The sequence below is a fragment of the Tachysurus vachellii genome, chromosome 15, assembly GCF_030014155.1.
Source record: "Tachysurus vachellii isolate PV-2020 chromosome 15, HZAU_Pvac_v1, whole genome shotgun sequence".
Classification (NCBI taxonomy): domain Eukaryota; kingdom Metazoa; phylum Chordata; class Actinopteri; order Siluriformes; family Bagridae; genus Tachysurus; species Tachysurus vachellii.
Genome location: NC_083474.1, coordinates 360564 through 381906, shown reverse-complemented (window position 1 = coordinate 381906; position 21343 = coordinate 360564). Strand labels below are relative to the sequence as shown.

General features: G+C 41.0%; 1 protein-coding gene across 1 annotated transcript; it reads right to left on the bottom strand.

Annotated features, from left to right (window-relative positions):
- Positions 1-12178: 12178 nt before the first annotated feature.
- Positions 12179-14551, bottom strand: zgc:162730 (uncharacterized protein LOC564559 homolog). The gene is made up of 2 exons (XM_060887993.1): positions 14393-14551; positions 12179-14098 (listed from the first exon to the last, which is right to left on the bottom strand). The coding sequence occupies exons 1-2, from the start codon at positions 14417-14419 to the stop codon at positions 13058-13060; spliced, it is 1068 nt and encodes a 355-aa protein (XP_060743976.1). The 5' UTR covers positions 14420-14551; the 3' UTR covers positions 12179-13057.
- Between the last annotated feature and the right edge of the window lie 6792 nt (positions 14552-21343).

Here is a 21343-nt window from a genome sequence, read left to right as displayed (position 1 = left end):
GGGTGGGCGGAGGGGTTTGGTTTCAGATCCTGTTGGAGCTGAAAGGCAACCTTTGTGTTTCTCGCACAGCGCCTCCACTTCCCGCATATGTCTCAGATCCGACGAATCCCCTCCCTAGAGGAAGGACAGAGGGAGTGGCCCTAATTTCTGGATCTTCCTCTCAGTTCCTCTTCTTTCTGCATGTGCAGATTTGTTCAGTGTCCTGGGGCAAAAAAACACATGAAGGAATTTCACAATTGTGTTCCCTAAATGCAGAGCAGGAAAACATGGCTTTCATAACGTGCACATGGTGTCTCAGAGTTAGAGCCTGTTAACTACTGGCCTTTCTGTATACATGTTGAGAGAGAGAGAGGGAGAGAGAGAGGGATAAAGAGGGAGAGAGAGAGAGAGAGAGGGAGAGAGAGAGACACAGAGAGAGGGAGAGAGAGACACAGAGAGAGAGACAGAGAGAGAGAGACACAGAGAGAGGGAGAGAGAGAGACAGATAGAGAGAGGGAGGACATTCTTTACTGCTCAGTAATGTAAACACAAGCTGGAGTTATGTGGAGTTACTCCGCTGATGGAATGCAGCTATTTTAACAGTTGGACTTTTTCTGTCCATTAGATCAGGACTTCGTTTGACAAAATGTTTCTTTCATCACATTATTAATACTTTTACTGTGAGCGTGAATAATACATCGTTCTGTACGCTATCATTTCTTCCCTTATGTCAAACCCAGAGCGTGTGAGACACCAGAGGTTGTGTGATTATTAACAGATTATCAGGGATTAGTGAATTAATGCAGGCGGTTTGTGTTGTGTTGTAGCTCGGTGACATCCATAGCAACAAGAAAACACAGACTTTCTCAGGGATTAGCTTTAACTTTAATGTCGTGCTGCAACACTGAAGACTGACAAAGTTTTTATTGTGCTGTTTATTATGTGTAGACTATAACTCTATATTTTGTGTAGACTATAACTAACTCTATATTTTGTGTAGACTATAACTAACTCTATATTTTGTGTAGACTATAACTCTCTATTTTGTGTAGACTATAACTCTATATTTTGTGTAGACTATAACTCTATATTTTGTGTAGACTATAACTAACTCTATATTTTGTGTAGACTATAACTAACTCTATATTTTGTGTAGACTATAACTAACTCTATATTTTGTGTAGACTATAACTAACTCTATATTTTGTGTAGACTATAACTAACTCTATATTTTGTGTAGACTATAACTAACTCTATATTTTGTGTAGACTATAACTCTATATTTTGTGTAGACTATAACTCTCTATTTTGTGTAGACTATAACTAACTCTATATTTTGTGTAGACTATAACTCTATATTTTGTGTAGACTATAACTAACTATATTTTGTGTAGACTATAACTAACTATATTTTGTGTAGACTATAACTAACTATATTTTGTGTAGACTATAACTAACTCTATATTTTGTGTAGACTATAACTAACTCTATATTTTGTGTAGACTATAACTAACTCTATATTTTGTGTAGACTATAACTCTATATTTTGTGTAGACTATAACTAACTCTATATTTTGTGTAGACTATAACTAACTCTATATTTTGTGTAGACTATAACTAACTCTATATTTTGTGTAGACTATAACTAACTCTATATTTTGTGTAGACTATAACTAACTCTATATTTTGTGTAGACTATAACTAACTCTATATTTTGTGTAGACTATAACTCTATATTTTGTGTAGACTATAACTAACTCTATATTTTGTGTAGACTATAACTAACTCTATATTTTGTGTAGACTATAACTAACTCTATATTTTGTGTAGACTATAACTAACTCTATATTTTGTGTAGACTATAACTAACTCTATATTTTGTGTAGACTATAACTAACTCTATATTTTGTGTAGACTATAACTAACTCTATATTTTGTGTAGACTATAACTAACTCTATATTTTGTGTAGACTATAACTAACTCTATATTTTGTGTAGACTATAACTAACTCTATATTTTGTGTAGACTATAACTAACTCTATATTTTGTGTAGACTATAACTAACACTATATTTTGTGTAGACTATAACTAACACTATATTTTGTGTAGACTATAACTAACACTATATTTTGTGTAGACTATAACTAACTCTATATTTTGTGTAGACTATAACTAACTCTATATTTTGTGTAGACTATAACTAACACTATATTTTGTGTAGACTATAACTAACTCTATATTTTGTGTAGACTATAACTAACACTATATTTTGTGTAGACTATAACTAACACTATATTTTGTGTAGACTATAACTAACTCTATATTTTGTGTAGACTATAACTAACTCTATATTTTGTGTAGACTATAACTCTGTCACTGTCAGTAAAACAACATTACAATAGAAGGTAAATACCAGTTTATTTTCCTGCCTTTGTATTGACCCTGAAATCCTTTCACAACCCTGGAATCTTAAACGACTCTGACAATCTGGACGGCCTGTTTTTTTTTTACAGACGAGGGAAGTTGCATAAGCATTTTAAATTGTGATGCAAGCGCTATCTTGCTGCTTAGCGATGGTAGCGACGTGGAGGCCGTGTTTTGACTGAGTCTGTAAACACAAAGGCAGAAGTGAGACTTTTCACCTGATGTCAGTGATGATGTGGATCTGAAAATAAGGTGTAAACTGACCTGAAGTGAGTGTGATGTTGATGCTATTTACAAACCCTTGTTTAGTCAAATCTGACATTTTGTAAAGGGGTTTTTCCTTTGGAAAAAAAGAAGACTGTCATGGTCTGGGCTACAAAAATGCGGTTTCCTCGTTCTCTTATGTTTTTTTCCATTTCCTCAAGTTTCACGTGTTTGTCTCTGCCTTTCTTTCTGTTTTGTGTGTGTGTGTGTGTGTGTGTGTGTGTGTTCCTCTGGGCGTGGCTCACCACATCACACCTCTTTCTGACAGATCAGTGAACACACCTGCTCTCTAGCTCCACCTGTTTCCCATCTTCTCATCAGACAGCAGCTGATTGAAAGTGGATACGAATCTCATGCTGCCGACTCGAGTCAGAGTCCCAGCCTGGACCGAGGCACCTCCAGCACATCGTCCTTCATTAAAACCTATTAAAGCCTCTTGACCTCGAGTCTGTTCTGCTCCTGGATTTAAAGTCTGTCTTGTTTGATGCTGTCAGGATATTTTTGGCTAAAATCTTGTGATAAAATGAATAAACAAACACAAAGTCAGTGTTGTTTCACATTCATTTGCATCCATATGTATTAATTATATCGTCAGGGTGCAAGTGATTCGGGAGTCGACTCTAGTTTTAGACGTTAGACATTATGTGAGTTTAAACTTAAAAGCTCAGCAGAGGCTATTTATGTATTTTGGACCACAGCTTCGTGTTGCAACAGAACGAATGATATTGGATTAAAAGCCTTGCTCAAGTACAACACACTTCATCCTCGAGCCAGTCCCATGTTAACCTCTTTCTTCCATTCCAGTGGACGAAAGTCATCGGCTTCTGGTGGTGAAGAGCCCTAAACTACCGATTTCATGGAAAATGACTAGCCGGTGTTAAAAATTCTAATTACATCATGATCTGAACACTTCAGTAGGAAGCAGCTACAGAAAAAGACTGAAACTATTCAAGCAGTTCCTTCTCAGAGTCTGTGTTCTGTCTGGTCCTGAGCACCATCACTGAGCTTCTTCTTATTTATATGTTTAAAAATGAAATGAAGTGAATAATGTACGGATCAGAATTGCAGTAGCTTCCTGTGTGGCGTTGGAGGTGGATGTTGGAGTTTGATTGCTTCTGCTGCACTCAGATGGAAACACATGAGATGAACGTTACAGTAGTGGTTAGAGAAGTGGTTAAAGCCATGAAACAGCTCAACTCCATCATGGAACAGTTTTCAGCTCGAATAAGTTCTGTTGTTTACACTGTAGTGAGAGCTCTGATGGAAATAGAGGTACGAGTAAGAATACTATTTGTTAGTGATTGTTTCCCTTTATTTTTCCACTTCACTCGCTCCTTCAGACGTTTTTAATAGACATATATGTATATATAGACATTTAAACCAGTATTACTTCATTCTCAAATAAAGTAGCAGTTTATTCTCGTCGTGATGTGAATTTCCTGTGAAGAGTTAGAAGTGTCAGCTTGCGTAGTTGTCAAGTAACTAAAGAACAAAACCTCAGTAAGAAGTGTTTATGTTCTTATTTAATGTAATGTGTAGCAGACACACGGCACTGAGCTAAAGCTGATGATAAAACCTGCAGTGTTTATGTTCCCGGTTAAAGATGGAGATTAAACAGTTTCTTGCTGTCCATCTGTCTGGTCTCTGTGATGAGAGCTGAGCCACAAACACCGCTAGCAGTTACTTAAATCATGTTGTAATAATCTGTGAAGTTCAACAACCTTAAAACAAACTAAACACTGTTTATTTTGTGTGTTTAAACTCTTCTGTTATTGTCCTATTGTATTCTACTCAATAGTTCACATTCATGCATCTTGTTATTTTAAAAGAAAAAAAGTTGTTTTTCACTCAAGACTTGAAAAATGTGCTAACACTGATTTCCAAAAATGCCTGCTCCATCTGGGAGGAGGTCTGAGTGGTCTATTCAACCACACTTCTATTCGTACTTCCTTCTTAAAATTCACACACCTGTTCAAATATCCAACTCGACCACACGGGCCTTAAAAAGAGGGATTGTTACCTGCTGCACAAACACCGCTGAGCCATGTGCAGGGTTTCAAAATACCTCAGTCACAGATGACTTCAGACTCAACAAAAACAGAATCATAGCGAGGCGTCTGAAGCTTGGCATGTTGCACTGATCTGAAACCTCGGCCCTCTCAGGCAGTATCCGGGGCCCGGTGCGCTGTTTGTGTGTGAGGTCGAGCTGAGGAAACATACATTGAATGTGATTAGCTACTGGATCAAACAGAACAAATACCCAAGCAACAGCAAATTAAGAATGAATAGTTAAACACTGAAGGAGTTCAGGTGCCGTAGCTGTTTCCAACAGCTCTGTGAGGCTGCAGACTTCCTGCCCGAATGTGTCAGTGTGATGAGTTAAACTTACACTCCGTCACTACACAGAGTCTACACACCACTGAAAAGCCTCCAGAGAACAGAGAATGCAACATACAATAGTGTGCACATGGGGAAAGTAAAAAATACACACACACACAGACATACAGTAGCTCTGTCAATCTCACGTAGTAATTAAAGTGTATCAGCTGTTGAGTTGGAAATATTAAGTCCTGCAGAAATGTATGTAGAATCACAAACTCTAACCTGCTTTAATAAAGACAACATAAAGACTGAACAGGTTTATAGATGACTTGAGTATTGAGGCCTCTGGACACGATGTATTTCCTACAATATTTAATAATACGTAAGCTCGTCCCAGTGAAACATCAGAGTGTACAGACACGGGTTTGAGGAAGCAGACTCAGTAACCTCGGGTCCACTCTCAGAGACGGTCTGATTTCCTCACGCAGACCAAAATCGCGTCTGGAGGAGCAGCAACGTTAACTGACCAGTGAAAGTCTCTTGTACTGGTGTGGGAGTTGGTCGCTCACGCTCGAGACGTGACGTGAATTGTGTAAATGATATCGCAAGCTCTTATGCAATTTGTGAAAAAAACCCAGCATTCAGCAATGTCTACTTTGGTCAGATCATCATCATCATCATCGTCCATGAAAGCAAACAAGAAACTACTCCTCAGCGTCATCATGTGTGGTGGTGTAATCTGTCCCAGCACTCTGGACAATAGCAGAGACCAGACTGGACCTTCACATTAAAGCAGCTTTTATGAACAAGACATCTCTGTTCACATCACTGCTGCTCAGTAGATGGGTATAAAACACCATCACAACCACAGCAAAAGAACTGAGATATCTGTGTCTGATTAGACCTGTGTCTGTGTGATTAGACCTGTGTCTGTGTGATTAGACCTGTGTCTGTGTGATTAGACCTGTGTCTGTGTGAATATACCTGTGTCTGTGTGATTAGACCTGTGTCTGTGTGATTAGACCTGTGTCTGTGTGATTAGACCTGTGTCTGTGTGATTAGACCTGTGTCTGTGTGATTATACCTGTCTGTGTGAATATACCTGTGTCTGTGTGATTAGACCTGTGTCTGTGTGAATAGACCTGTGTCTGTGTGATTAGACCTGTGTCTGTGTGAATAGACCTGTGTCTGTGTGAATAGACCTGTGTCTGTGTGATTAGACCTGTGTCTGTGTGATTAGACCTGTGTCTGTGTGAATAGACCTGTGTCTGTGTGATTAGACCTGTCTGTGTGATTAGATCTGTGTCTGTGTGATTAGACCTGTGTCTGTGTGAATAGACCTGTGTCTGTGTGATTAGACCTGTGTCTGTGTGATTAGACCTGTGTCTGTGTGAATAGACCTGTGTCTGTGTGAATAGACCTGTGTCTGTGTGAATAGACCTGTGTCTGTGTGATTAGACATGTGTCTGTGTGATTAGACCTGTGTCTGTGTGATTAGACCTGTGTCTGTGTGAATAGACCTGTGTCTGTGTGATTAGACCTGTGTCTGTGTGATTAGACCTGTGTCTGTGTGATTAGACCTGTGTCTGTGTGAATAGACCTGTGTCTGTGTGAATAGACCTGTGTCTGTGTGATTAGACCTGTGTCTGTGTGATTAGACCTGTGTCTGTGTGATTAGACCTGTGTCTGTGTGAATAGACCTGTGTCTGTGTGATTAGACCTGTGTCTGTGTGAATAGACCTGTGTCTGTGTGATTAGACCTGTGTCTGTGTGATTAGACCTGTGTCTGTGTGATTAGACCTGTGTCTGTGTGAATAGACCTGTGTCTGTGTGATTAGACCTGTGTCTGTGTGATTAGACCTGTGTCTGTGTGAATAGACCTGTGTCTGTGTGATTAGACCTGTGTCTGTGTGATTAGACCTGTGTCTGTGTGATTAGACCTGTGTCTGTGTGAATAGACCTGTGTCTGTGTGATTAGACCTGTGTCTGTGTGAATAGACCTGTGTCTGTGTGATTAGACCTGTGTCTGTGTGATTAGACCTGTGTCTGTGTGAATAGACCTGTGTCTGTGTGAATAGACCTGTGTCTGTGTGATTAGACCTGTGTCTGTGTGAATAGACCTGTGTCTGTGTGATTAGACCTGTGTCTGTGTGAATAGACCTGTGTCTGTGTGATTAGACCTGTGTCTGTGTGAATAGACCTGTGTCTGTGTGATTAGACCTGTGTCTGTGTGAATAGACCTGTGTCTGTGTGATTAGACCTGTGTCTGTGTGAATAGACCTGTGTCTGTGTGATTAGACCTGTGTCTGTGTGATTAGACCTGTGTCTGTGTGATTAGACCTGTGTCTGTGTGAATAGACCTGTGTCTGTGTGATTAGACCTGTGTCTGTGTGATTAGACCTGTGTCTGTGTGATTAGACCTGTGTCTGTGTGATTAGACCTGTGTCTGTGTGATTAGACCTGTGTCTGTGTGAATAGACCTGTGTCTGTGTGAATAGACCTGTGTCTGTGTGATTAGACCTGTGTCTGTGTGATTAGACCTGTGTCTGTGTGAATAGACCTGTGTCTGTGTGAATAGACCTGTGTCTGTGTGAATAGACCTGTGTCTGTGTGATTAGACCTGTGTCTGTGTGATTAGACCTGTGTCTGTGTGATTAGAACTGTGTCTGTGTGAATAGACCTGTATCTGTGTGAATAGACCTGTGTCTGTGTGATTAGACCTGTGTCTGTGTGATTAGACCTGTGTCTGTGTGATTAGACCTGTGTCTGTGTGAATAGACCTGTATCTGTGTGATTAGACCTGTGTCTGTGTGATTAGACCTGTATCTGTGTGATTAGACCTGTGTCTGTGATTAGACCTGTGTCTGTGTGATTAGACCTGTGTCTGTGTGATTAGACCTGTGTCTGTGTGAATAGACCTGTGTCTGTGTGATTAGACCTGTGTCTGTGTGATTAGACCTGTGTCTGTGTGAATAGACTTGTGTCTGTGTGATTAGACCTGTGTCTGTGTGAATAGACCTGTGTCTGTGTGAATAGACCTGTGTCTGTGTGAATAGACTTGTGTCTGTGTGATTATACCTGTCTGTGTGAATAGACCTGTGTCTGTGTGATTAGACCTGTGTCTGTGTGATTAGACCTGTGTCTGTGTGATTAGACCTGTGTCTGTGTGATTAGACCTGTCTGTGTGATTAGACCTGTGTCTGTGTGAATATACCTGTGTCTGTGTGATTAGACCTGTGTCTGTGTGATTAGACCTGTGTCTGTGATTAGACCTGTGTCTGTGTGATTAGACCTGTGTCTGTGATTAGACCTGTGTCTGTGTGATTAGACCTGTGTCTGTGATTAGACCTGTGTCTGTGATTAGACCTGTGTCTGTGTGATTAGACCTGTGTCTGTGATTAGACCTGTGTCTGTGATTAGACCTGTGTCTGTGTGATTAGACCTGTGTCTATGATTAGACCTGTGTCTGTGTGATTAGACCTGTGTCTGTGATTAGACCTGTGTCTGTGTGATTAGACCTGTGTCTGTGATTAGACCTGTGTCTGTGATTAGACCTGTGTCTGTGTGAATAGACCTGTGTCTGTGTGAATAGACCTGTGTCTGTGTGATTAGACCTGTGTCTGTGTGATTAGACCTGTGTCTGTGTGATTAGACCTGTGTCTGTGATTAGACCTGTGTCTGTGATTAGACCTGTGTCTGTGATTAGACCTGTGTCTGTGTGAATAGACCTGTGTCTGTGTGATTAGACCTGTGTCTGTGTGAATAGACCTGTATCTGTGTGATTAGACCTGTGTCTGTGATTAGACCTGTGTCTGTGTGATTAGATCTGTGTCTGTGTGAATAGACCTGTGTCTGTGTGAATAGACCTGTGTCTGTGTGATTAGACCTGTGTCTGTGTGATTAGACCTGTGTCTGTGTGATTAGACCTGTGTCTGTGTGAATAGACCTGTGTCTGTGTGAATAGACCTGTGTCTGTGTGAATAGACCTGTGTCTGTGTGATTAGACCTGTGTCTGTGATTAGACCTGTGTCTGTGATTAGACCTGTGTCTGTGTGAATAGACCTGTGTCTGTGTGATTAGACCTGTGTCTGTGTGATTAGACCTGTGTCTGTGTGATTAGACCTGTGTCTGTGATTAGACCTGTGTCTGTGATTAGACCTGTGTCTGTGATTAGACCTGTGTCTGTGTGAATAGACCTGTGTCTGTATCTGGTCATGAGTTCGAGGTCCACAAAGCTGCCACTGCTGGGCCCCTAAGCAAGGCCCTTAACCCTCAATTGCTAAGTTGTATAAATTAAAATAAATTGTAAATGACTCTGGATAAAATATATCTGTGTGATTAGACCTGATGTGCATGAGTGTGTGTGTTTATTCAGTTTGGAGTTTATTTACACTTTTACACTTGAAGATATTACATGAAACGTATCGTGTAATTACGATTAAACCGACAAATCCAGCACCCTGAATATTTGGAAAAATACTTAACTATAAGGCTTACGCTAGTGAGCTAACTTTAGCTAGTTCTGTTACTGACTTGTGTTTTCTTGGCTGTTATTTAGCGAACTAGATATATAAACACACACACACACACACACACACACACACACACACACACACACACACACACACACACGTATGCACAGGAACATTGTCATGCTGGAGCAGGGTTTGGACTCCACAGATGTGAAAGCGGATGTGAGTGTTTTGTCTAATACAGTGTATGATTATATATCATAAATCATATATATCATAAATAGCTCCTGTATATCTTTACAGAAATGAATCTAACGCCTGCTCAGACAGAAAGAATTCGATTTGTTGTTTAAGGAAAGAATAAAAGAAACACAGATCCTATACTACACTGTTTAATGTAATTATATATAAACGGAACAAAATGTGCAAAAGAAGAAGGAACAAGCAATGTCCACTTCTCAGTGCAGAGCAGCAGAAAAAAGGAAATAGTTTGTCTCTGACGTCAAACGCATAGCAGTGGAAGTAATTTCCTTTTATAGCCACGCTCACGCCATGGTGCATTTTTACCTCCAGCGGGACCCGTCGTAGCAGGATAGAGTGGCCTCCCCAACGGTGACGCAATCACTGAGAGGGGGGTGGGGGTGTGGGGTGGCGGGGGTGGGGGGGTGTTTAGAGAACAGAGCGAGGCAGACAGCATAGCAGAGGGAAAGAGAGAAAAATCCCTTAATAAAACCTTCAAAAGAAAATTCTGACTTATGTCTCAGGTTTACAGGAGAGAAGAGGTTCGAAATGCGGTCTCACCTTTGAAGGTGAAGAAGAAGAGAAATTGTAAAATGCGGTTATATAATAATCAGGAAACATTCAGGAATCAAGGCCATGAAATAAACAACACCTGAGGCTTTGGAGTAAGGTATAGATAATCTGCTATGGACTGGAATATAGTGAAAATCATGTGATCTAGTAACTCTCCCTAAAATAGATGAAATCTTACAGGAAGTTTAAATGGGAACGTAAGCATTTGGATGGAAACTGCCTTCTTACCCACACTGAATACTTCACCACATGTGCAATGCATCTGGTTGCACTAGACTCTTATTTAAACCACCTCTCCCTACTTTTCTCATACTTTTGACCGCATCGTCCTCCACATTCTCTAGGGTTGTGTTGTTCTTGGCAGTCGCGCACTTTGACAGGCCTTAACGGCACCTTGCGCAGGCAGAACAGAAAGCAGACGTGTTTCCATGACGCTGTGCTCTTTGCGCAATTCTCCTTTATGCCCCTTAAGCATGAGACCTACTTCCACTTTTTTGCTCTCAAAAAAAAAAAGAGAAAAGCATACGAAGAATAGAACTTTTATTTAGACAAGCAAAATATTTCTTAAAATGGACCAAATCTGTTTCTTCCTCTTTTGGTCCTGCTGCTCATTAAAGCATTACAGCAGGCAGGTTGGTTATGTTCATCAGTGGAGCTGTTTGCTCTCCAGTCTAAGTAGACAAAGGTTTATGAACAGACAAGTGAGGTTAAAGTGCAGCATAAGAGGCAACAGTCAGTTAAACATTAATAACAACATTATTGGAGAAGCGAAGACTGACCACTGAAGCAGAATCTCAGGATGGATTAAAGGAAAAAGAAGAAGCTGTGTGTTGTGTGCTTTAACCTTTAGGTAGCATGTGATATGTGGTCAATGTGGTCGAAGTGGTCAATGCTAATACAACAAACAGAACAAGGGTTTAATTAATATAAAAGCTAATAAAGATTTCTAGACATTTCTATACAGCGATTATGTTGTGTCTAATCTAATATAAGCTCATGTGATGGGAGTCTAATCTAATCAGGTTTAGATTAAAGTTTAAACCTTATTCCTTACTGGAACATGACAAACTGCTGTCAAGAACAATAAAGAATTGTCCATGATCTGGACAGTTTGAAGGCCTGACTGCTCCTATCAAGTGTGTTATTAAGACCAACTGCAGTTCATGGATTTATGGACATGTTAACATACACGGCTGTATAGAGGCAAAATTCAGTCAGCTCTACAGTCAGCTGGCTGTTATTATATCTCTGAGACACAGCTTTAAGGAGCCATAAAGCAGCTGTGTGTGTTTACACTGTCAGGCACAATAAGAGCCCTTGTCCACTGAAGCAGAATACATCCAGTGGCTACTTATTTGCTTTAACTGGACTGCTCTGTTGTTATGGTAACACATCCGGTGTGCCTGTTGACACAGAAGACGAACGACTAAATGGGCCAAGTGTGTTTAACTCTTTATCAGCATCACAAGGACAAAACCAGAATGAGCTTCAATATTTTTTGGGGCAAAAATGACCTGTGCAGGGGAACACAGACACTAACAAAACCATGTGTGAACCAACTCCTACCCCACTCCACCCCACTCCTCCACATACCCCACTCCACCACATACCCCACTCCAACACATACCCCACTCCACCCATCTGTGTCTTAGCACCAGGATCAACATGAACGTACTATATACTGTGTATTTTCTTTATTAAGTCATAAGTTAATAAGTCGTAAGCTTTGAAGGCAGAACATCTACAGTGTTGAAGACACAGACGTTTGTACCAATCTACACCAGTATGAGAGACAGTCGTTGTTTTGTTGTGATCTTTTACAGCGAGTTGGATTTTGGCTGCTGACCGTTGAGTCAAAAGAAGACAAACATAAGACTCAAATAACCGAAAGAGACAAAAACAGTTACCTTTCCACATCATTTATTTAATAAATCTTTGGGAAATTATTGTGAAATCCATCATTTTGTTGCTACACTTTTCATACCCCAACATGTGTTGATAAATAAGTAAAAAATACATTTCTGCTGCTTTAATAAATACTTAATAAATACATTGGTTAAATCTATACAATTACAAAAAGGCATTCTAACCTAAAATACTGTACCGTTACAGTCCCTGATAAAAAACACAAGACATTGTGACAGGTCTTGTTTGGGAAAACAAAAACAAAAACAAATAAACAACAACAAAAAAAAAAACACGGTTTTACAATTTTGTTGTGTGTAAATTAGAACAGAGGGAGTTTTTTTTTTTTTTTTTTTTTTTTTTTTTTTTACCAAAAGGCGTCTAGATCCAAGCCAAATTCATACAGGCACAATAGATCCTAATGCTTTGGTTACATGCTACATATCTCCCTGTAGAGGTAAAGTGCATTTCTTAGTGAGTACATGTCATAGCTATCATTTCTTGTTTGTCACATTGCTGGTTGAGTTAGACTAGAAATCTGATTTCTGATTGTTAGGAACAGGCACAGACGAGAGCTCTGTGTACGTCAGGTCAGTAGTGCGAATACGGCACCTGAAGCTTTGGACCAAATGTCTGTGGTTAAATCTACATTTAGCAAAGCAAGCGAGTGGAAGACACAACGGTAGAAAATACATAAACGCAATAAAAATACATAGCTATAGACTGCAAGTGTGTATCAAAATTAATTTCCTATAGCCAGCAATTAAAGTAAATAAATAAACACTATTATTAAGTCATATCATTTATATCAAAGAATATGTCCTTTTTTGAAATAAAAAAAAAACCTAAATAATAATAATAATAAAAATAAAAAAAATTACTCAGAAACAGACATTCGAGCAAAAACAGTGAGGCGTTTGCTTTCAAAGGTGGGAGACTCTGAGCCGCTGGAGCTCTCTGTGCTGCTGTAGCTCTCGTGGTCTGAGAGAGAGTCGTCAGAGGCGAAGCGCTGAATGCTAGCGTGGCTGAAACCAAACGCGCTGCTTCGCTTCTCCTTCCCCACACATTTGCTTGTCAGCGGCTCAAAGTTTGTTTCTTGGCCCCACACACAGTGTGAGGACTTCTGAGGCTCTATAAGCAGAGGCTGGTTATGGACATCGCTCTCAACTCTGATCTGTGGGAATGGAAACATGTCACGGCTTGTGTCGTTAAACGCAGGAGACAAGACGTCGTTCGGAGGAGGAGAAACCGAAGGTGCACGGCTGAAGCCCATGGATTCGTGGGGGATTGGTGGGGAGATACTGCGAGAGCCAAGAAAACCAGCGAAGCTCACGCTCTGGCGCAGAACTCGTGCTTGCTGGCTGGCAGGTGCTTGGCTCTTCTGGTTGAGTGTTTGAGGAGAAGATAGTTTCTCCTCATGGATAAAGTGGCAGCGGCTTCCGTAAGGACAGTATCCAAAGTTGTAGAATGTGCGACATGCCTCTGTTTTGTACTTCGGATGGCGGTAAAGGCCTCGAAGCTCGCTCTCACCGTGTGCAAACTGACACTTGTTACCATATTTGCAGCTACCATTTTCTTGGAAACTTCTACATAGCTCAGTCTTATAGCGATTTGAGGGCTGAGGAGCTAAAGGTGGGAATCCGGGTGGTGGAGGAAGATCGAGAGACTTCATCTTGTTGTTGAAGAAGTTGGGGAGATAGTTGTCAGTCAGACTCATAGATCGGTCGGATCTGAACGGATTCTGAGGTTTCTTTGGCATGTTATCACTCCATGTGTCAGAGGGCCAGCTGAAGGTGTCCTCGCTGAGCTTCTCCGAGCTGAGGCTCTTTGTAGAGAAGCAGGTAGACAGCTGACGGGGCAAAGCTGGTTTTGTGTGTTCTTTTGGAAAATCATCATTCAGGCTGATCTGAATTAGGTTCTGAAGAGAAAAGAGAAAAGTAACGTGAATAAAACGTTTTTCACGTCAACACAAACAACATCAGCAAATCTGCCACGTATGAGCTGAACAACAGAGCAGGAGTGACGGAGTGACACTGAACACTGCACTGCACACACACTCCACACTCCACTCTACACTCCACTATACACACTACACTACACTACACACTCCACATTGCACTCTACACTCCACACACTACACTACACACACCGTGCTCCACACTCCGCTCCACATCCACAGCAGACATTAAAGACTTAAAGACAAACCACTTACGCGAATGAGTTCGTACGTGTCCGACATACTTGAGTATAAAGTTGTCCGAGTCTGTGTGAGAGCGTCTCCAAGCTGAGTGAGAGTGTGTGTGTGTGTGTGAGAGAGAGTGTGTGTGTGTGTATTTATACTCTAGGTTGTCATACACTCCACCCTACCGTCGACGTAGACAAGCACGTGTGTGTGTGTGTGTGTGTGTGTGTGTGTGTGTGTGTGTGAGATGGCATTTATGTGGCAGGAAAAACGTTTCAGTTTTAAGGGAGTTAAAGCTCTGTGCGCGCGCGCGCGTTTACCGTCAGCGTCACTTTACGTTTTTACTGTAAGCGCACATGTGTGTCCTGAGTGTGTGTGTGTGTGTGTGTGTGTGTGTGTGTGTGTGTGTGTGTCGTGAGAATCTGCTCTAATACGTGGAAACGAAATTATTTTATTATTCTGAGCACAAGGTCAATGGAAATAAAACAACTTTCCCCTTAAAAACAGCAGCTTTTTGTCATTTATAAAGCTGATACATACAAGTGAGTAAAAATAAATAAATAAATAAATAAATATAAAAAGCCCTAAAACAAACTGAAGTAAACCTGATCAACTCCAGAACCATTCTGTAAGAGTCACAGGCCAAAAAGAGCATGAACACAGTGTGTGTCCACAGGTCTCACTCAGGAGACGGCTACAGAAACATCTCCAAGGCTTTAGATGTACCGTGAAACACCGTGATACATCAGCAAAGGGAGAAAATATGGAACAACAGTGACTTTAATGATGAGAAGACAAAGAACCTGGTAGGAGACCTGTGGTATGTAGCAGGATCAGGGGCTTTGGGCCAAAGTGCTTTAAGACTTGAGCCTTGAAAAACACATCCTCGGTCTCAGAGAACCATCTGAACTGAATGCTATAGAAAATCTGCTGGGGGACCTGAAGAAGCTCCACACAGGAAATGAACCCATCATTTACATCTAAAGCTACTTCAACTGAGTATTAATACAGGGGTGTTAGCATTTAGCAGACACTCTTATCCAGAGTGACTTACTTTTTTTTTTTTATTTCAGTTTATACACCTGAGCAATTGAGGGTTAAGGGCCTTGCTCAGGGGCCCTGCAGTGGCAACTTGGTGGACCTGGGATTCAAACCAATGACCTTCCAATCAGTAGTCTAACACCTTAACCACTGAGCTACCACATCCCATGTCAGTGTCATATATGTTTTCAGTGTCATCACTTTTTACATCACAAAATCCTTCTGTTTATCAGAGTAAACATTTAATAATCATGCAATTAAAATGATATTTATTACATTATCTACACAATCACTTATGTACATATGGGTCACAGTCAGGTTTAGGACAAAACCTCAGCTTTAATAAAAGGTGAACATGGTGAGGCGATCAGATGAAGAGAGAGGAGTGTGTTCAGCTGAATGAACGCAGTCCTGAGTTTAGTTACTCTTTATTAATAATTCTTTATTAATCTTTATTCTCTGTTTACTGTGTCCCTGATTCTGAAAAAAATAAAATAAAATAGAAAGTCAGAATATGAGAGAGAGCAAACAGTTAATAAATTAAACCTATGCAAAGGGAACCAGTGGATTTTTTTTTTTTTTTTTTGCTCATCTATTTTTAAGCGATTCCTGATTTGTCTGTTTGTGTAGTGACTAACTGACTTTTGCAGAAATTCCAACATCCTTTGTGTATCTGTGTTTCACTTCATTCGGTAAAACCTGTATTTCTTCCTGAGCAGCCGACCACTTCGGTTCATTATTTGTTCTGTTGTAAAGTGCCAATGCTTCTAGGTTTCTGTAAACCAGTAAAGAGATGGTTTGAGATGTGATGAACATTATGAAAGAACATGTGACATGAATTCAGTGTGAAAAGAATTATGAGCTAACAATCTTCATGGTTTAGAAAAATAGGAATAAAAAAAAAGAGAAAATTAAAGGCACTGCCTCGGGGCAAAACTACACACTAGCCTCATTTTTAGTTGTCACAAACTTGTGGTATGGTTTAAAAAGAAATCTATATTTATCAAAAATCTAAAACCTTTACTTTATGATTAGCAGTAAATGTGTTTTTAAGCTTGAATGGAATGATTTATTCTTGCAGAGTCATAATTGCACCTGCACATAAAGTCGATTCATCATATTTGAACAGATTGATGATTCATGCTTATAGAAAGTGTATCATAAACAAAAATTCCCCGATTACACAACGCAGGCCAGACTGTAAATTTTCAAGCACATGCTTTAGCTAGTCATGGCTCAATGCCTGTAAGTATGACCTGTCGCTAGCGAGATAAAAACAGACACACCTTCTCATGTTCAGCTGATAATAGCCTCTAGAAATGAACTTTTTCTTTTCATTTATAAGACATTAGCCATTTAGAAAATTTTCCGGTTGTCATTTCAATAGCTTTCGGCTGCTGAGCAACTCCTCCTTCATTTTTGGGAGCTGTCTCAGGAGGATGGAAACTCTCACTCATGACTCACCAAAAGCCTTTGTGTGTGCTCTCTTTCACATAAAGTAATAAACAACAAAAAGAATAACAAAGGCATTAACAAGGTAACAATGGTGTTGTGTTATTGTTCTGCAGGTTGTTAAACACAAAGGAATCTTTTCTACCTTTAAATTTCATCTCTCTCTCTCTCTCTCTCTCTCTCTCTCTCTCTCTCTCTCTTGCTCTCTCTCTAAATATATATATATATCACACCGTTGTGCTTGAAATTGGTAATTATTTGACGTCCTTGCTGTAGAAGTGTAGACTCTTGTTGATTTGATGACACGACACTGAATCCATGGTGTATGTTTTGCATGACTTTGCTGGTCTACAGCTTGTTATGCTGTTACATAACCTGTCCCTAAAGCTCCTGACACATCTTTCCATTCTGGTTCTGCTGCATAAAACTCCACCTTCAGTTTCCCTTCTGAGTGAAGGATTAGTTCTCGTAATGTGTCTCCTTCCCTGAGCTCTACAGAGACCAGAATCACTAAATCTATGCAATTATCCATGCATGTCAGTGTGGAAACCATTACACTCCATTACACTCCATTATCCCCATTACATTTCTCTATCCCTTTATTTCATGCACCGCTCCTGCTGCCCTTAGTGGACCTGGCTGTCTAGTGCAAAGCAGATATGACTTTTATCTTGCATTTTTAAGAAGAGTGTAGAGTGTAGAGAAGACAAGAGTGTTTTTAAGAAGAGTGTTCTGAAGCTGTGTGTATTAAAATCACTGAGCCAGCATCAGTGTGTTTAAGAGCTGTCATGTTGTGTACTCTGCCTGTAGGATGACCTCATGAACATGGCTCAGTCCTGACTAAGCAGTGGGTGGTGTTCTTGGGCCTGAGCCCATATTTACAAGTACTGCAAGAGGGAAAGTACCTGTCTTTCCTTCGCCACATATAACTCACAGTGTCCCACTACAGACTTTCTTCTCAATGGAAGTTTACTTATTCGTCTCTAGATTTAAATAAACCTTAAAAGAATGTTTTGCAAAATAAGACAGATGTGCTGTGACCCTCAGTAAAAGCTTTATCCCTCTGTGGTCTCTCTGTCAGACACGTCGTCATGTCCATGTTACTTCACGTAATGTAAATTTATTCACCAAACCCAGAGGCCGTGGCATTGAGTCCTAAAGGCACTGTTGTGTCTGGTCTAAAGATCTACCAGCATAAAGGACCTGCACACATGGCCTTATGTCCGTGGGAACATTTGGACCTGGGCCTCACAGACAAGCGTGGTATGAGAGTCAAGACTGGGTGCAAAATCTACCAGCCAAGAGTGAGCTGATCACCACTCATCTGTACACTCTGTCTCTCTCTCTCTCTCTCTCTCTCTCTCTCTCTCACACACACACACACACACATTGTGTTTATATACACACTGTATTTTAGTTTTACAGATTTAATGTGTCATGAACAGTCAGATTAACTCTATTAGCTGCAGTGAGACAGATGAGGACAGTCATGAAAAAATTCATTCTTGGTGGATGTCAGGTATTCATAAACAAACAATTTACTGTCAATCACATAAATAATGCAGAGAGACAAAAGATGACACTTCCAGTGAAAGTGAATTATATTAAAGGCTTTAGGTTTAAATATGGAGGAAGCATAAAGATTCGTGAAGAGTTTGTTACGTTACAATAGAGTTACTGCACAAAACGCTATGATTTCTATGATTCACTATGATCATCTGTACTGTGTGTGTGTGTGTGTGTTTGTGTGTGTGTTTGTGTATCTGTGTGTCTGTCTTTGTGTGTGTGTGTGCGTACCTGTGTGTGTCTGTGTGTGTATCTGTGTGTTTGTGTATGTCTGTGTGTACCTGTCTGTGTCTGTGTGTACCTGTCTGTGTGTGTGTGTCTGTGTCTGTTTGTGTATCTGTGTGTGTCTGTCTTTGTGTGTGTCTGTATGTGTTTGTGTGTGTCTGTGCATACCTGTGTGTTTGTTTGTCTGTGTCTGTGTGTACCTGTGTGTGTGTCTGTGTGTACCTGTGTGTGTCTGTGTGTACCTGTGTGTATGTGTCTGTGTGTACCTGTGTGTGTGTGTCTGTGTGTACCTGTGTGTGTCTGTGTGTTTATACCTGTGTGTGTGTGTCTGTGTGTACCTGTGTGTGTGTGTGTCTGTGTGTACCTGTGTGTGTGTCTGTTTGTACCTGTGTGTGTCTGTGTGTACCTGTGTGTGTGTCTGTGTGTACCTGTGTGTGTGTCTGTTTGTACCTGTGTGTGTCTGTGTGTACCTGTGTGTGTGTGTCTGTGTGTACCTGTGTGTGTCTGTGTGTACCTGTGTGTATGTGTCTGTGTGTACCTGTGTTTGTGTCTGTGTGTACCTGTGTGTGTCTGTATGTACCTGTGTGTGTGTGTCTGTGTGTACCTGTGTGTGTGTGTCTGTGTGTACCTGTGTGTGTGTCTGTGTGTACCTGTGTGTGTGTGTCTGTGTGTACCTGTGTGTGTGTCTGTGTGTACCTGTGTGTGTGTCTGTTTGTACCTGTGTGTGTCTGTGTGTACCTGTGTGTGTGTGTCTGTGTGTACCTGTGTGTGTCTGTGTGTACCTGTGTGTGTGTGTGTCTGTGTGTACCTGTGTGTGTGTGTCTGTGTGTACCTGTGTGTGTGTGTCTGTTTATACCTGTGTGTGTGTGTCTGTGTGTACCTGTGTGTGTGTGTCTGTGTGTACCTGTGTGTGTGTCTGTTTGTACCTGTGTGTACCTGTGTGTGTGTGTCTGTGTGTACCTGTGTGTGTCTGTGTGTACCTGTGTGTGTGTGTCTGTGTGTACCTGTGTGTGTGTGTCTGTGTGTACCTGTGTGTGTGTGTCTGTGTGTACCTGTGTGTATGTGTCTGTGTGTACCTGTGTGTGTGTGTGTCTGTGTGTACCTGTGTGTGTGTGTCTGTGTGTACCTGTGTGTGTCTGTGTGTACCTGTGTGTGTGTGTCTGTGTGTACCTGTGTGTGTGTGTCTGTGTGTACCTGTGTGTATGTGTCTGTGTGTACCTGTGTGTGTGTGTCTGTGTGTACCTGTGTGTATGTGTCTGTGTGTACCTGTGTGTGTGTGTGTCTGTGTGTACCTGTGTGTGTCTGTGTGTACCTGTGTGTATGTGTCTGTGTGTACCTGTGTGTGTGTGTGTCTGTGTGTACCTGTGTGTGTCTGTGTGTACCTGTGTGTGTGTGTCTGTGTGTACCTGTGTGTGTCTGTGTGTACCTGTGTGTGTCTGTGTGTACCTGTGTGTGTGTGTCTGTGTGTACCTGTGTGTGTGTGTCTGTGTGTACCTGTGTGTGTGTCTGTTTGTACCTGTGTGTGTCTGTGTGTACCTGTGTGTGTGTGTCTGTGTGTACCTGTGTGTGTCTGTGTGTGTGTCTGTGTGTACCTGTGTGTGTCTGTGTGTACCTGTGTGTGTGTGTGTCTGTTTGTACCTGTGTGTGTGTGTCTGTGTGTACCTGTGTGTGTCTGTGTGTACCTGTGTGTGTGTGTGTCTGTGTGTACCTGTGTGTGTGTCTGTTTGTACCTGTGTGTGTGTCTGTGTGTACCTGTGTGTGTCTGTGTGTACCTGTGTGTGTGTGTGTCTGTGTGTACCTGTGTGTGTGTGTGTCTGTGTGTACCTGTGTGTGTGTGTCTGTGTGTACCTGTGTGTGTGTGTGTGTCTGTGTGTACCTGTGTGTGTGTGTGTGTCTGTGTGTACCTGTGTGTATAAAATATTTTGAAATCAGATGAATTTGGAACTGAAGTATTCTGGAGGAAATAAAATATGGAGCCGTTTCCTTTTCAGCAGCGCTGCAGGCACCACCCTTTCTTGTATTTTTCTTCATGGATGCAGGAAGTGACTTGAGGGGAGGTGTGGGGGGAAACCACAGAAAAGAATGAGACGGAGGGTGGGAAAGAAAGACCGCATGGGGAAAAAAGACATTTTGTTCTTTTACAAAATGTTCTACAATTTGGATTTTTGTCTCAGTACAGAAGCTGATAGTGAGGAAATCAGGGTTGTGAAAGAGTTTCAGAAATATGATCAAATGTAAACAATGGCATTAATCATGACACGTCCAGAGAGGGTGAAGATTAAGGAAACATATTTTCACAAGTACAAACATATTTTCTCTCCATGGAATCAGGAGATTATGAGAAAGCAAAAACGAAAAATAGGGAAGGAGAGACTGAAGTTCAGGAAGATAAGAGAGGTGTGAGGATCTGCTGTGCGTCACCGCTGGCCTCATCTTTTCATCCATGTGTCTGTTATCTTGGGTCTGTTCAGTCTGTCAACATTCTCATGGCCTGTGATAACGCTGCACTCTGATCCTGTAACATCGGCTTTCTCCGAGCTCCAAAAGTACGACATCTGAGGACAACCAGAGACTGTAGATAAACACGAGAGGAACCTTTCGAATGATTACGCTCCTATAATTTATGTACGTATCTATTTTGCCTGTCTTTACCAAAATTTACAGTTAAAACCCCCAGAGATAAAAAGTGGAACAAAG

What these genes read in the sequence shown, in the direction of transcription:
- zgc:162730 (XM_060887993.1), bottom strand. Translation starts at nt 14,419, where the DNA reads ATGTCGGACACGTACGAACTCATTCGC. An exon ending in ACACGTACGAACTCATTCGC is followed by an intron (nt 14,099 to 14,392) that starts GTAAGTGGTTTG and finishes TTTTCTCTTCAG; the next exon opens with AACCTAATTCAGATCAGCCT.